The sequence below is a fragment of the Durio zibethinus genome, chromosome 14 (genome assembly GCF_047325235.1).
Source record: "Durio zibethinus cultivar Kanyao isolate XHJ-2024 chromosome 14, ASM4732523v1, whole genome shotgun sequence".
NCBI lineage: Eukaryota > Viridiplantae > Streptophyta > Magnoliopsida > Malvales > Malvaceae > Durio > Durio zibethinus.
The window spans coordinates 8,443,846-8,460,676 of NC_143175.1; the positions used below are offsets into that span (position 1 = coordinate 8,443,846).

The window sequence follows — 16,831 nt, forward strand, 5'->3', positions numbered from 1 at the left end:
AGAATTAAATGGAAGAAAGAAACTAAAAGGATCAAATGATGATATGTAAGTAATTACTAGTAAAAATGTTTTGATAAGGTTTTATAGTTATGATATGATATGATGTAGTTATAAGTAATTACTTGTAAAAACCCTTACAATTAGAATGTCACCAAAATCACAATCTCCTCCTGATTTTGAATTAAAAAATGGAACGAAATCGATGACTGAAATCAAATAGAAACAAGATTAAAGTAATTTCTTTAAATATTTGAATAAAAATGAATAGATTTGTGATTGAAACAGCTGTGTTTGTGACATACGAAACTGTATTTTTGTTAGATTTCAAAATCGAACAGATATGCATATTGGTATGTTTTTAAAATATCACAAAACAAACATACATGGATGCCTGTCTGCCAAATAGCCATAACTCAACAAATCTTTCAAAGGTGGTGTGTTTGACAGCACTATTATAACAAACTCAAAGGCCTAGAAATAAAGAGAGGTCAATGATAAGGTCATCGAAACAGGCAATGCTCATTAAGTAAGCTGTCAAAATTACGAGCTTTGTAAATATTTTAATGTAGTGCATACAGCTTCATAGTCCATATATGCCAAGCATTTTATACTATGTTCTTTTCCTCCTATTGTTTGAGAAATCATTTCTATTTTGTCATATGATGAAACTTTGACAGCATTCTCATCTTCAGCTTTCAGTGTGGAAAAGTTGGAATTTAATAATACTTTGTCAGTTGATGAAACTTTGATAATTAGTGTCTAACCATCTAATACTGTTATTTGCGTTGAGTTCTGATGTGAAAATATTTTTTAAATAATAAAAAAGAAAATGGTTTAAGTGTAAAAACAAAAAATATTCTCTATGTTTTATTTTAACGTTAAGTTAGAGATCAAAATAAAAGGTTGAAAGTAAAAATATAATAATAATAAAAAATTAAGAGGGTAGATAAAACCTAAGATAATAAAGTTTGATTATTTATATTAATTGATGAGAAACAAAAGATCAATGAAAGACAATAATGATGCGACCGATATGATATTAAATGTTGACTTGACATGTTAGATTAATCTAAATATCTAAAATGCCTATGATTATTTGCTAAGAACCTCTAATGAATAAAAAGGCCATCATGTCCTTGGAATCACTGGATACCCCAAACAGGTTTCCTTGCAGCTGGTGTAGATGATCAGATGAAAACTAGAGAGTTTTGGAGATGCAAAGTTTACAAATTCATAACTAACACTAACAGACAGCATGGTTCTAGCTGCAACTTACAATCACACAAAATTTCAACACAAACAAATTTTTTTTTTTTTTTTTGCCAAAAACACACTAGATATTTAGACAATAAACTTTCGTACATACATTCAAACTACAAGAAAACCTACGATCTTAACTTTGTGAAAACATCATCTGACATTGCCACGAAGAAACTTCTGGCGTAAGAATCTGCAAATTTTTCTGTACATAGTTCTCCTGTCTCATTTTTAATCCTGTCCTGAATATCATCTCTGGGTCCATGACATATATAGATGACCTGGTGAAAGTAGGATCAACATATTCATGTTCCCACATTTGCAGAAGTCGTAAAGGGTATTAAATACCATATAATACAACTGGACTTCCATCAGTCGTTCAATTTTAGTAGCTGAATTATAGTCATCATCTTTGATTGTTGCATCATAGTTGCCAAATGACAGCATGTTTGGGGCAGCTGAAAGTTTCAAGATTTGCATCCTCACGAGTATAGACAGCCAAGACTACGCATAGTTACTCACTTAGATTACCAGGCTAAAACAAGCATCGCAAAAGATGAAATTTGCCCCATTTAAGTCACAATCTCAATCTGCATCACCAAGGCCATCACTCCCATCCCCTTTCTTGGATACAGGTGTCCAGTGTGAGCTCGATTTCTTCGTATGTGAAGCTATTTCGGCATTCTTCCGCAATACAGCTCCTGGTGAAGGATAAGGACGCTGTTGAAACAGAGGACCCTAAAGTTCATAGAAACAATAAACATGTAAAATTATGAGAGCTTTAACAAGATAGATCAGGCAACAAATGTCATATAATTTCTATAGTATAGCAATACATATTCAAAGAAAAATATCGCACCGTGGCAGTGGTATCAGCTGCTCGTGGCTGTACTCCTTTCAGCCCAACAATCCTGCAGAGCCAATGTCAAATGAATCAGTAGACTTAAGGGTGCCTCTTTGGACTTTGCATGCCTAGTATTCAAGATGATGGTATGACAGCAGGAAAATTATTAATGGTAACATACCAGCCACCACGGGGAGCATCAGAATAAGAGCTTGGATCCATGGGATCCAGCTCATCATCATCATTGTAGACATGCTTCCTTTTATCTTTTCTGTTTCCTTTTCCCAAAAGAGATTTCCCATTGGATCTGCAAATTTGGGAAAATATCTTAGTGCTGTTAGACCACTGTGTAAATGTGCAGTTTGTGGTTGTGACCAAATACATTTCTGTGGATGTAATTTACAGACATGCAGATTACACAATCTCTGGTAGGTTAAATCTTAGCAAGTTGGGAAGAGAGTTCAAGCGGTCAGCACAAAATAGTTTGTGGAGAAGAAGTGATGATGAACGACCATCACCTAAATTTTAAAGGATCTTATTTTAGACAACCTAGAAAACAGGATTTTTTTACACTGTTATTTTGTTTTAACTTTATTTTATTCATCTGGATATTGTAGTATTTATGTAGGATCAGTTTAATGTTTGTACTCATGAAATGGTTATTTTCAGATTTTTGGGGCAGCTTTTGATGAATGAGATTTTAAGTTTTCAAACTACATTTTTAGACTTGATTTTTGGTGCTTTTGGCAAATAAAAATTTCAAATTCATATTCTTACTTTGAGATTATTGGTGCTACATCAAATTATCAAACCTAGCCAATCAGAAGAACATAGTTGCAATTCATTAGGGGAAAATTTTTGTTTTGAGCTGGCTGCAGCCTCTGAAGATGTTTAAAAGGTGTGTTAGGCGAGCTTATAGAGCCAATGCTCAGAAACTCCATTGAGCATGCTGTCTGATAGGCAATGGTTATCATTGTAAGAACCACGACAATATTAAAATTTTGAGGAGGGTAGGTGAGATTATAGAGCCAATACAAACTTTCATAGAAGTTGAGATTTATCCTGAGCAAGGTAGACATTTATGATGAGGCTGATAGGAATTTTCCTAGGTATCAAGAAGGCTATCCACGGTTTTGTAGGTATATGTAGGGATAATATGCATTTTCCTAGACAATTCAAACCCAAATCAATGGAGGAAGAAACTTAAAATGCTCAATATTTCAAAGTCTCAATATGCTAGTTGATAGATTAAATTATACGATTTTATTTTATATTTTTTGCATGTGATTGTAATTTTTACATATATTCAGGCTATTTTTAGGTTATTTTATTTTATTAATAATTATTTTACTTTATTTCCAACTATTAGTGTTTTAGGGTTATATTAGGTATTTTGCAAGCTTAGGGTTTAGCTCATAAATATCTATGTTACATTAGGTTTTGGATGATCTCCATCACCCAGTTTAAGGCTATTTACCCAGCAATTTTAGAACTAACAACTGCTTGGAGGGCATTATGACTCACAAGTTACTAGTAAACGCAATAATTTTATTAGTCCTTGTACATATGGTGGTTTTAATTAATGCATTTAATGTAATGTTACCATTCACATTGCTTCTCAATGTTAGTGGAGAGCATTAGGTTTGGAGCTAGAGCTTGAGGAACCCCTAGATACGTTCAAATAGGGGAACTCTCGAGTATCCTAAGGAGGCCAACTTAGGTCAAAGTTGCAACCTCACATAAATGTTATGGTGGGGGACAGAGAAACTAGAGATGGCCCAAAACTTGACCATCATCATCCTAATGTTGTGAGGTATATCTATCATGCTAGTGACAATGATGAATGGAAGAAGGGTGGAATCTCCAATACAAACATCAAGCAAGTGCGATGAATGAGCCTGTATAATGAAGATTGACAGGGTAGCACATGAATGAGCCTGTATAATGAAGATTGACGGGGTAGTGCTACAAGTGCGGTATCTACAGGATCATTACGTCTATTGAACCTCAAGTTAGAGCCACACCACCACTCCTTTTAGGTTAGCTTGGTTTCACAAATTACTCTACATTTACTTAAAAGAAATTCAGTGCCATTTCATATTAGAGACACAAAGGATGAGAAGCATTTTGATGTACCCATGGGTGTTGGTCACATCTTATTGTCCTTGGTTGCTTAATCTTGATGTTTCTAGTCAGGAACAAGATAACAAATAGTAATTGAGTATGGTGATCACTTGAATTTTCTCAATCTTGACAACCATCATTTAAGGAGTTTCCAAATATCTAATGTTTCATCTCAGAAAAGATTCAATCTTGAGTTGTAGGGATTTTGAAAGTTTTTGGAGTGTAGCTAAAGAGCAACCCCCAATCTAGTGGATTTCAAAGTGAGCTTGCTTTTGAGATGAGTAAGTTGTTGATTAACATTCATCAATGGCATACCCAATGAGTTTCCTAGTACGTTGCCAATTATTAGAGATAGTTAGCATGCATTCTCATGGTTCTAGGGTTCCAGTTACTCAATCTGCCACATAACAAGTTGAATCCCAAAGAGAGAAGAGTTGAATAGGCAAATAAGATATATTTTAGCTGGACTATGTCCTAGTCCTTCAGCAGTATATGCCCCCTTGAAACCTAAAAATAAAGGATCCAGGAGAATATTGCATGAACAATAACGCTATTAAATTCCCAATCGAAACCTGGTTGGCTCTAGTTACTACACTAATATTGATTTGTACACTATCATTATGTCCGCCTTAGAGTAGGGGATGAGTGAAAGGTTGCATCTAAAACTTTCATGTCCTTTGGTCTTTCTAGAGTTCCTAGCATTTTCAGGGGGGTGATGACACATCTTTTGTAGTCAGTCAAAGGTAAGTTTCTAAAAGTTTAGTTTCAATGGCGTCCCTATAGTAAGTCCAAAGAGGAGCATTTACATTACTTTCAGCTACTTTTCACCACCCTTACAAGGGCTAAATTATATGCAAAAGTTGATGAGCAGAGTTTTCTTCCACTATTGTGCTCTTTTTAGGCATCGTATGTCTGTGTATGCTTAGCAGTTGACCTGATAAGGTTAGAATTATTAAGGAATAGATTGAGCCTAGATCATTTTTTATGCTCCTAGTTTTCATGTTAGTAGTCACATCATAAGGGCTTTAGTAACTACATGACTTTAAGTGAACCCTTTCAATTACCAGTGAGGTTAAAATGTTAAAGAGTTTCATTGTGGCCCTTGTACTATAACATCCACATTTTTCAAAGATATTTGAGGTTGCTTGCGATGCTTCTTGGAGAAGTAAAGGAAGGGCTTTAAGTCAAGATGGACGTCAATTAACAAAGAACCTTATGGTGCACAGTCTCTTCATTATTGGAGGTTTAACTTGTTACCTCCAAATTTGTGCTTTAATTTGTCCACTTAGCATTGAAGCATCTTCACTCTCAAAAGAAACTTAATCCTAAGCATTCTAGGTGGTATAGTGCTTGAATGAGTATTTTTCTTTTGTCCTTTAACATCAATATCTTCTTGAGAATAAAATGTTGGCTGGAGTTCAAATGGTAGTTAAGAGTCCTTCAAGCATTAAGTATTGAAATTGTGGACCTTAATAGGCCTAAGGATGATTATACTGTTTTTCCAGATTTTGTATTGATTTTTGAAGAGGTTAGTAGTGGCAATCATAAGGAGTTGAAGGATTTTGTCATTCGTGACAGTTACCTCCAAACCAATAGGTTGTGCAGTCCACATACTTCACTTGAAAAGTTTTTAGATTAGGAGCTGCATCTAGTGAATTAGCTGGTCATCTAAGTAGAGATAAGACCATTGCTTTAGTGGAATTTATGGGCTTCTTTAAAGAAGGATGTAGATAGGACGGTGTGTGATGTCTAGTTGCCACTTGTCAGCTTGCCACAAATAAAAAAACAGAACACGTCTTTATACCCCTCTTATTTTGCCTCTTGAATCTTGGAAGGATTTAAGTGCAGACTTCCTCCTAGAATTACCTAGAAATGCAAAGAGCCAATTTCATAATTTGTTGTGGCTGATAGATCTTCTAAGATGATACTTTTCCTATGTAGCAGTACTAGTGATGCATCTCATGTAACTAAGTTATTCTTTAGAGAGGTAGTGAAATTGCATGGCTTACCTAATCCTATCATGTTTGAATAGAGATGTCCAGTTAGCTATTTTTAAGGAGTCTCTTAAAATTGAGTGGAAATGATTTGTTGTTTTCATTACCTTTGCATCCAGACTGATAGCCAAACTGAGATGGTTAATCGTTGTTTAGGTGATTTATTGAGGTGTTTTATAAGGGAAGAAAAGCAATTGGCACTCAAACTTGCCAACTGTTGAGATTGAGTATGACAATTCTGTTTATAGGTACATTTGGAAAGAGTTCATTTAAGTATGTCCATGCTATTAAAGCCCATACACCTATTGACCTTGTTCCTTTTCCATGAAAGTTTTGTACCTCTGAACCTACCAAATCTTTTGTCGAATATATTCAGGATTTGCATATTAAAGAACCATGTGATAGTATGTGTTCATCTAATTGTTTTGACTGTCAAGACTTTCGATAAATTACATGCTCATGCCATGGGCCTATATCTTTATTGATAACTTGCGCCTAAAGCACAGTTACTTGATTTACCCAGTCATTTGAGTACTACTCTTATTTGCAACGAGGAAGACTTGTTACCCTGTAAAGGGATTTTCAAGTCTCTTGCCTTCAAGTAATTAGCAAGAACCTCTATTTCACATGTGCTAGGATTTTCACCTCATATGGAGAAGAGTGTCATTTTCTAGATTATGAGCTCATTGTTTGTGCTAATGGGAAATTCCCTTGATATGTTGTTAGTGAGAGGTTGACCAACCATGGAAGCTTCTTAACTTGTGGCTGATGACTTTCAAAGTTCGGACCTTAGGTCTAGTGCTCTTTGAGTGGTAATTGGAATTTAACTCTTCAGAATTGAGCTTTGTTTAAAAGGAAAGAATGATAGAGGGCTATGACCTAAATTTTCGAGAAATACTTATTTTAAATGAAAATTAAAAAAAAAAAAAACTTTGTTATTTAAGCTTATTTGATTTGAACTTTATTATGTTCACTTTATCTTATGTGAGCTTGATGTAAAGTTTCTGAAACTCGTACAAATATTTTATTTCAAGACTTCTGAGGGAAACTTTGGATGATTCAGATATTCAATTTTGAGTCATCATATATTGAGACCAGAGATTTTTGTGTTTTTGACAATTGAAATTTCCATATTCATGTTAAATTTGATTTTGAAATTATTGGTACTACATCAACAAGTCTTCACAATATGCTAAAACTGCAAGAGAATTAGGAGGAAAATTTATTCTAGAAACATTTATTTTCAAGAACCTGGACTACACATGAATTCTCAAGAGAAATGTATCGCATTGCCAGATGAACTTGAATCATGCATTAGCCTCAGATATAAGCAAATTAAAGTTCAATTAAATAGAAACCCAAAGTTAGAGTGTGTACCGCTGTTTTGGAGCCTTATTCTCATAATTGTCCTTGGTATTAGAAGACTTGCTATTATGCTGCTGGTTATCCATAATAGTTGACAAACACTGGCTCTGTGGCAGATTGAGAACTCTGCATTTCAAAGAAGTTTTCAGTATCATCAGTTTCAACCTGCTTTACCAAATGCAGAATTATGAAAATACATATACAAATGTATGCTTGTATGTAGATATGTGAATGTGCGTGTTTGTGTGTGTGTCACTCTTTAAGACGAAGTTAAGGGCTCTCCTAGTTACAAATATCCTATGTGAACAAGTTTTGATATCCTATTTTTTGAACAATGGATTATGTTGACATGAAAAATTAGATGTTTTCCATTTCATTTCATTCATTGGCTGATCTAGCATGACCAGGGAATAAAGAAAAGAGTTTCAGAATGGCATCATAAGTGTACCAGTTTCTGATCTTATTTTCCATAATCCATATTATGAAAACAAAACAAAAGAAACCTCAATGAACCAATGGCACCATGGCATGCTACCTACAACATTTCATTTGTATGCCATTTTATGGTCTTAAAGTGTCTGACCTAAACAAAATTTTGATCCCCTACAGATAGCAATGTGTAAATGTATACACAAATGGCAACAGGGCCTATACCATAAATTCTTGGGAAATAAAGTATGTTTTATAACCAAATTTAAGTGTAAAAGGCTTTTAGAGGCCAAAACTGATTATGGATAAGTACAATTTCCTTGATACTGTGGTTACGAGATTACCTCATAAATGCACACTCTCTTTTTCACAGTATTCCTTTTTACTCACAGAAGTATACATTACAAAAATTTTTAGCTGAAAAAACTACAAAGGTGGCTAGCTGCCATAAAAGTCACATGCTACACGTGGAACATCCAATGCCAGTATAATCCAGTGTTGTGTAAATATCTCCTTCCAGTTGTTTACATTAGAAAAGAAAATGGCACATCATTTAATCCAAGTGCAAAATAAAAACAAGAATGCCGGTATGCATATCATAATCCAATGATATTAGGCAAAACACTACAAGCAGCCACTTTTAACTGACCTATACAAAAGCATTCTACTTTTTAAAATCAAATTTTGACTTTAAAACATTAAAAGAACAAATTGAATGCCCAGTAAGACTTCATTGAATATTTCTTCCCACACACACGAGAAGTTCTAAGTGAGCCTATCTGTTGCAAAGGTTTTAACCTCCAATCCAAAACCGAATAGGCTAAGCTCTCTTACTTTTCCCTCAAAAGTTCATGCATACTTTTGAAGCCTTTAGATATGCAGGAACTTAACATGTGCCATAGAAAAGGATGAATCTAAAAAAACACCTTAATTGTAAAGACACATTTCTCCCTTTCTATTTAAAAATGTACAAATGCTACCCTAACATCCCCTAATTGGAATGCCAGAAAAGGGTAGTTTTATTAAGTAGACTAAAATCCAGACCCAATGGTTGGTTTAAGAAATAATGAAGGGGGTGTGGAATATACTAGGTGAATAGTGTTCGAAATGTAAAATGCATTTTCTACCTTGCCTATGTCACAAATGATACTCCAAAAGGAAATGTCATGAAATGTATACTTCAAATGATTCAAATAGCAAAGTAGGACAAGTACTAGCAAACCATTAAACAACAATCATACTTCCTTTGAGTTATATGAAACCTTGATTTTTTTTTCTTTTTTAATTTCCTATGTCAACAAGAATTAGAAACTATTGACTGACATGCTGTGTTACTGCCTTTAACCATGTTTGCTTTCTTTCTAGAGACTTTCCTCCATTTTTTGCAGGAAGAGAAACCCAGGCACAATTCTTGTCCATGACTAATAGTCCCTCAATATCAGCCCACACAATTCATTCTTACCTTTTCACATAGTTTGCTCAAATATAAAACCTAAACTAAAAGCTTTAGCCCCCTATTTTGACAAAAGATGGCTATTCTAATTATAATTTCAAACTACAGACTTCTACAAGGTCTTTAGGAAATAAACTTTCCTTTACAACCCTAGTTCTTGAGGGTGCTGCTCCTTTCTTTGTTTCCATTTTATAGGCTCCCTATATTTGCTTTTCTTTTTCATACACAAAGAGTATTAAAGTCTTGTGGACAATGGCAAATAGTGCATGCATTTACTACTTCCCAAAATGCTTAGAACCATTTATAAAATCTCATTAGGACAGACTTTCCTCCATCAATTAACAATACTTTAAAAGACTATCTGCAACAAAAAACAGTTGAAAAAAAAGAAATAAAAATTTAAAAAATTAAACTCACTGTGACAATTTATTGGAACCAACTAGCAACCATTGAAACAGTGGAATAAAAAATATTAATAGAACTAAAATAGGACCTCATTCAATTAGAACGGTGAGTCCCTTTCACAGATGCATTGTTAGTTGCTTCTCTTTCTTTATTCTTAAGTGCTTTTGAGAGGCTTTCACTTTCTTTCCTTTTATTAATCTAAGCTCTGCATCTTTCCCTTAAAGGTCTGATACTCTCCCAGCTTCTCTTCTGTCTTTCAATTCCCATGCACCAATCATTTTATTTTCCATTTCTAGATTCTTCAGATATGATTTAGATGTATATAGTGTGTAGGGTGCACACCTAACCTATTACACCCAAAAAATTTAAGTTGCATAGGTAAGAAGAAAATTAATCTTGGTTAGGTTTCTTTGATTTTTAGTAGAATAACTTATAGTAGTTTTTAATATTTTACATAGACAACAAAAAGGTGTTGTTAAAAGAAAACGAAGAACATATTTCCAACAAAAACATTTTGTTTGATGGATTTACTTTTTGCTAATTAAAAGACCAATAAAAAATGGTTTCCTTATGTAATTAATCATAATTACTAAATTGTATCATGACATTATTGCCTAAACTAGAAACATAAAATAGTTTTTTTCTGAACTCTAATGTGTATGATTTTTTTCTTTTTTTTCACCAGAACAAACACAATTTACTCATCCGCATTATGTTCTATAATATGATAATAAAATCATTTTATAACACAAAAACAACAGAAACTCAGTCTATCATTATAATGTAATACAATAAAACATCATTTTTATCCTATAAAAGTTTAAAGATAAATTTAGCAAGCGAGTTAACATCAATGTGCTCCTTCGTTTTGCAACCTACTAAAATGTGCAGGTAAAAAGAGCTTGTTCAGCATAAAATTAAAGCAATACAAAAGCTATATCTGAAGAAATTACATACCGTGTGCAATGATTGCAATAACCCCAAACCTGCACCAGGCCCACTCCCCAACCTCCACAACCAATGCATTTGTCCAGGTCTGGTGACTGAGAAGCCAAATTCTCATTAAAAGTATTTCCAGAAAAACTGTTTCCAGGGCACTCTGATGCAACTGGCTGTGATAAATTAGGGCACTCCCATTGAGATATATTGGTCTTTGTATTGTAATAATATTTGTGCCCTATTATTGCCCAAAAGAAATAAAGAAAAATGAAAAACCCTTAACATTTCTGTACTTAGTCAAAAGGCACAACAAAGCAATGTTATTATCCTATTGCACATTGTAGATTTTATCAAAAGTTAAAACATGTGTACATTAACAACACAAGGCAATGTATGCCGTTAATCTCCAAGCAGTATAATCAACAACCAATATGATAATATAAAAATATTAGCACACATAGAAGCAACACCAAAGCAGGTCAACAATGCGGTTTCAAGTTTTTGTTGCATATATAAGTGTAGAATTCAAGCCTGCATATAATATTATAATATATATTTGTACAAGTGTGCAGTTTTATCACCTTCTAAAATCAATAATACTCCTTGATGCTAAGCCACTAGCCAATTCACCAGTTTATCACCTTCTAAAACATACGTATTTGCCAAAGCTATACCTCTCTACAAACCCCCTCCTCCGATTCTTCATTGCACTACCTTAACTTCCCAAACCCTAATCATGGACTACCATCAAGGAACTCCCAACACACTTCATTGGACAAAGATCTCAGAATTAGACACTTTGTTTACAAGTAAGGTTACTTGTTTACTTTCCTTGTAGGAACTATGGTTACATGGACTTATGAATATAAGTAGTATCTGTCACATCTAGAAATTTAGCTTTCAGATTATCAATTTTAAGAATAAATATTCTATAACTCACCTTTTTTCTTCCTCACCTTGCTCTATCATCCCTCTCCCTATACGTTTCCTCCATCACTACTACGAAGCTGCATCACATGGTATCTTGCAAAACAATCTATTTTCTACCAACTCAACCTATATTTCTGACCATTTTCAACCACCTTTTGGAGACTTTTTTCTATCACCACTACCAACAACCAGTAGATCAGCTTAAAACTCCAAAAACCATTGCAACTGCAGCCTATAGGACTCGTATACACACACACATAAAACACACTCTACGTCCAAATCCACAGGTCACATACACCAACTAATAGACACTCACATATATGCTCATGTGCCCTTCCTAAAGCTCATCATGTGCCCTTCTTAAAGCTGATGTCAAAGATAGCATAAATGCTTATCTTACTCTTTATATCATTTATATCATCCAAGTCTTTATATCATCTAAGTGAAGTGAGCCTCCACACCGTACATTCATTTAATAGCCCTATTACAGCCATCATGATCCGACAATGACCAAAACCCCCTATTTTTGACATGATGATTCTATTTCCTAAAATTTCAGCTTGGTTTTCCAAATTAGTGGTCTTTGTGCTTGTGAGGGTTAACATTCATCCATTAGAATTGCCTGTTACTTATTTGGTTAGACAGCCACTTGATTTACTTACTCCTAGTTGAGTTTCATCCTTTTCTTTTCCATTCAGAAATATAAAATTCTTAAAGCCTTTTTCTTTCTTAGACTCCTGATTGCCTATATAAACATCCTTTATTACACCATGACACCAATGGCATTAAATTTATGAGCCATGTGCAAATTCTAGTAGTTTAGAAATTCATATTGTTTATTACTACAATTTAAGTTTACCTCATCGTTTATCTTCAACATTTTTAGCAAAAGGTATCAACTCTTCACAATCTTGATTCTAAAGTTTCTACTCTGAATTTCTTAAGCACCATCCCTAGCCAAAGTCTGGTAAGTAATTTAACCCCTAAGATGAAATCAGTTAGTGCAAGTTGTGAGGAACGGAGGAAAGGAAAGCTTTCTACATGTGAGATAGGTGAGCTTTTAAGTAAAATGATAATGCACATTTTTCATTTTGGTCTTGTAGTAGTATCCTTCCAACATCTATCAGTCTCATAGAAAACAATTTTGTTCTAAGGCCGCTATTAGAGGCTCATCTTGAAGAAATCCCTAATCTAACTTACTTAGAAGAAAGAAATAATGGCGTTGGTGGATGGTTCATTTAGTCCAGAACACCATCAACCTATGGCATTCCACAAGACAAGTGATACTTAAGGTGAGAACTAATGAGTATGATAGATATGTTGGTAGGTAAACAATTACAACCATAATATTTATCTTCCCACTTCTAAGACTAGCTTTTTGGTTTCTGAATTAAGATTAAACTTTCTATTCATTGTTCTCCTCTTTTCTCCCTCCTTTCGTCCTCTTCTCCTTTGTCTCACCTCTACCTTCCTCCATTTCCTGACCCCTGCTGCATCAGTCCACTTGATTATTGTGAACTCAATTTAATACAGAAGAGAAAAAGTAAGGAAAACCCAAATTTTCTCAAACCCAACGAACTTGTTTTTGCATGCATTTTATTAAACACTTCCAAAAAAGTGCTGCAATTCAGTGTACTTTAGCAACCTTTCCCTTTTAACTGTTAGATGCTTAATAAACTATCAGTCTAATGACAGAGCCTTTACAAGTTTGGTCAGCAAATTTGTTCAGCTCCAATAAAAATGATTATCAAAAGCTATTCCCAAACATAATGTCAGAATCCTTCTTTCTAATCACTGCTGCTGCACTCTAAAAGATTTGATGACATTTGCACACTTAAGAGATATATTCAGGTATTCATGCATTCCTTAAATTTTTATTCTGTATTTTCTTCCAAAAAGAAAATCATATTGTGGAGTTAGAAAATCAATCAGAATGTGGCAATGAGACAAAGATCTTAATGCACAGCAAACCCGTTGTTTCGTCTACTGCTTCCACCCAATCTCCCCCTAGTCGTGTAGCAAACGGAATATGAGCACTCAAAGATGTTTCCACTGGTCTTTCCCACTGACTCTTTCCGATACTTTCATTATAATAATATGAAGCACCAGTTGAAGGATCTTTTGCTTCCACCTACATAGGAACTAAAAGAAGTTAACAGAGACATGAAACAGAATTGAGAAAAGCATTTTCCAGAATATAAAATTGACAACTTCTTAGAGATAAGATTACAGTCATATCCAGCTAAGAATGTTTTTATTTTCCCATCTGTTTTTCCTGCATATAGAAAAGGGTTTACACCTATATGTAACTAAAACCCTAAAAGTAATGGCACCTAGTCACCATTATGTAGAATGCTCACATGAAAATGAATTCTGGCAATGAAGTAGCATCTTTATATGTACCAGAGTGAAATAACATAAATACATGAAGTAATAATTTGAACCTAAAAGAAAATTTTCCGAGTGAAACAGTTTTGAGTTCAAGATAGTCCAATCCCATAACAATTATCATATTAAAAAAACTTAAACATGATAGCACCAATAAAACTGAACGGTAACCCTTTCCTTATTTTCCTTCCATTCTCTATAACCCAGTTCATTGGCCTAAAACTCAAACCTGAAAAATTTGCTAATGCCAGCAAATTTCCAAAACTAATTTCTTTAATTTTTGACAGCTTAACAGATTATAATATAATTGAATTTACTTTCCCTGTGTCTTCATATTATAGCAACTCTTACATTTCCAATTCTTCTAGCTCAACTAGAACAAGAGTAAAACCTAGTTGATGGGAATAGTGAAAATATGAACTCATTGACATGATCTATTGCATACTGCTATGATCTCCTTATCATGAGAATAGTTTATAAATTTAATATGTTTACAGAAAGAAATTATTAACCCCATATACAAGTTTAATATAAAAGCTTACTTATTCACCCATACAAATTATTATACGCTCCTTACTTCAATATTTCCAATTAAGGTTTCAAGTCTCCTAAACTTGACATCATTTAAAGATTTAATAGAACAATCAGATAAAACTGAAGCAAGCACAGAATCGATGCTGAGTCACATGTCAAGGACTTGAACCATGGTCCATCTAAAATTTCAAAACAAAGATTCCAAAGAGCTGTAAAACAAACAGGAACCAAATTAAACCTAAAAGCACAAGGCTAGCCATTGATACACACCCACCCAGGAGGCAACTTTCCAATTTCCATGAGCTGAGGTGAACCAGTCTCCAAGTTCTGAAATCCAAAGGAAAAAGCAAGTTGTTAAATGATTATTGCCTGGTAACTAATTGGCACTCATATGAGGAAGCTCACATAACAAATTTCAGAAAAAATTCAGAAAACACTACTGGCAAACTAGAATAGTTAGATTTCCAGAAAAGATCTAATAATAATGTCCTGAAGCTATGCTTTTCTAGTTCAACAAAACCTATAATGATTAAAACAAGGAGAGAATAAGAGAAGAGGTATATGAGGACATAGAAAATAAACTCGCATTATCAGTTCTGGAAAGATCATCTTTCCCTGCATCATCTTTTAAAATGCCCCTTGCTCTCAACTTTTGCTTAAGGTACTCAGGTAAGTCCTTAGATGCAGCCGTTGGTTTTGATTCTCCACCAAGCTTAGAATTTTTCTGGCTTATATCATTATTTACGAGTCCCAAATTTCCTGAAACATCAAAAGGTATGAAATTTTAACTTGCTCTTTTTTTTCTGTAAAGAATGCTGACTTGGTTTAGTAAATAATCATGAGAACTATTTGTGCATTGATGGTAAATCCAACCTGGTGTAGCTACATTAGGCTTTGCTGTGCCATAGAAATAAGCACCTCCTCCTGGTACACCATACCCGTTTCCAATTTCTATGTTACCTAAAGCTAAGGAAAAGAATTAACCTCAATATGCAATTTTCTTTCCTTCTTTAAAAAAAAAAAAAAAAGGTAACTGAACAGATAAAACACATGATCCAAAACATAAGTTTTTCTTGTTCTTTCTTTTCCTTCTTCAGAGAGTCAAAAACACTGCTCTTTTAGCTGGTAGGACAGTAGAATGGGATAGAGGATGAAAAGCACAAGGAGATGGAGAAGTAAATTTTACATTCAAGTACACAATCACATCAACTTGATGAAAAGAACAAGGGAAGTTATGAAATATGAACCTGGTTCAGGAAGGGTAGGCTTGCCACGCTTAGAAGCCATTTCCGCACGATGCTCTGAAGCCATTTTCAGTAGATGCTCCTGTATGTACATGCATATTATACAGAAAATGAGAAACTATGCCTGAGGATTAACAGATAACCAAAAGGGAGCAAATATGAAAGCAAATTACTCACTTTCAGGGCATTGGGGTCAGGCCGCTCCCAGAAAAGGTCTGTGCCATCCTTATACGGAGGTTTAGCGACTGCCTCTCTGAAATTAATTATCCAATTAAAAGATTGATTAAACAGAAGAGAACAAGAATGAGAATCCCAAACCAATACCTTTGGCTCTGAGCCTGGATGATTCTTTGGGTAGCGATCTCCTGGCAACACATCATTAGCAAATACTAGACAGATTAGCACAATACTTGAAAAGGGAAATAAAAAGAGAGAGAGAGAGGGAGAAAGGGAGAGAGGTACTTGTTCGTGCAGAAGGACATGGGGTACTGGATTTTCATTCTCCAAATTGTCTTCCATCTTTCGCACAGCAGCTGTTTGCTATTATGTCTGTCAGATTGTAGTTGCAACACTAACTTGTAACTTGCAAAGCATGGAGCTTTCGATGGTGCCGCTGCCGGGATCCCTCTTCCTAGGGGCGGTAAAAAGACCCGTTACCACGGTTTTCTTTAAATGGATCTGGTGGGGAGGGTCGGATCTTCCTAGTCTAAATGATTGGGTTAGTGTTACATTAGAAAAAAATAAATTAAAATATATACTATAACATTTATTTAATACTTTTTTATACATTTATAGTATATTAATAATTTATTATTTAATAATATAATATATTTATATGTAATTAAAAACTTTTTTTGAAGTGATTTTTAAATCAATTAACATATTATTGAAATTAATGTTCAAAAATTGTGAATTTCAATTTATA

At 34.2% G+C, this 16,831-nt stretch overlaps 1 protein-coding gene across 3 annotated transcripts; it reads right to left on the reverse strand.

The window, feature by feature from the left end:
• Positions 1-1,206: 1,206 nt before the first annotated feature.
• Positions 1,207-16,548, reverse strand: LOC111293657 (WW domain-containing protein). 3 transcript variants are annotated; one of them, XM_089743420.1, is made up of 13 exons: positions 16,369-16,548; positions 16,231-16,271; positions 16,084-16,159; positions 15,910-15,988; positions 15,536-15,622; positions 15,249-15,421; positions 14,933-14,989; positions 13,712-13,871; positions 10,829-11,048; positions 7,597-7,710; positions 2,283-2,408; positions 2,117-2,168; positions 1,207-1,995 (listed from the first exon to the last, which is right to left on the reverse strand). In XM_089743420.1, the coding sequence occupies exons 1-13, from the start codon at positions 16,423-16,425 to the stop codon at positions 1,843-1,845; spliced, it is 1,395 nt and encodes a 464-aa protein (XP_089599546.1). In that variant the 5' UTR covers positions 16,426-16,548; the 3' UTR covers positions 1,207-1,842. The 3 variants fall into 3 exon arrangements, with proteins under 3 accessions (XP_089599546.1, XP_022742236.2, XP_089599547.1); XM_022886501.2 differs by having other exon boundaries at positions 15,536-15,628; XM_089743421.1 differs by lacking the exons at positions 15,249-15,421; positions 15,536-15,622 and having other exon boundaries at positions 14,937-14,989.
• Between the last annotated feature and the right edge of the window lie 283 nt (positions 16,549-16,831).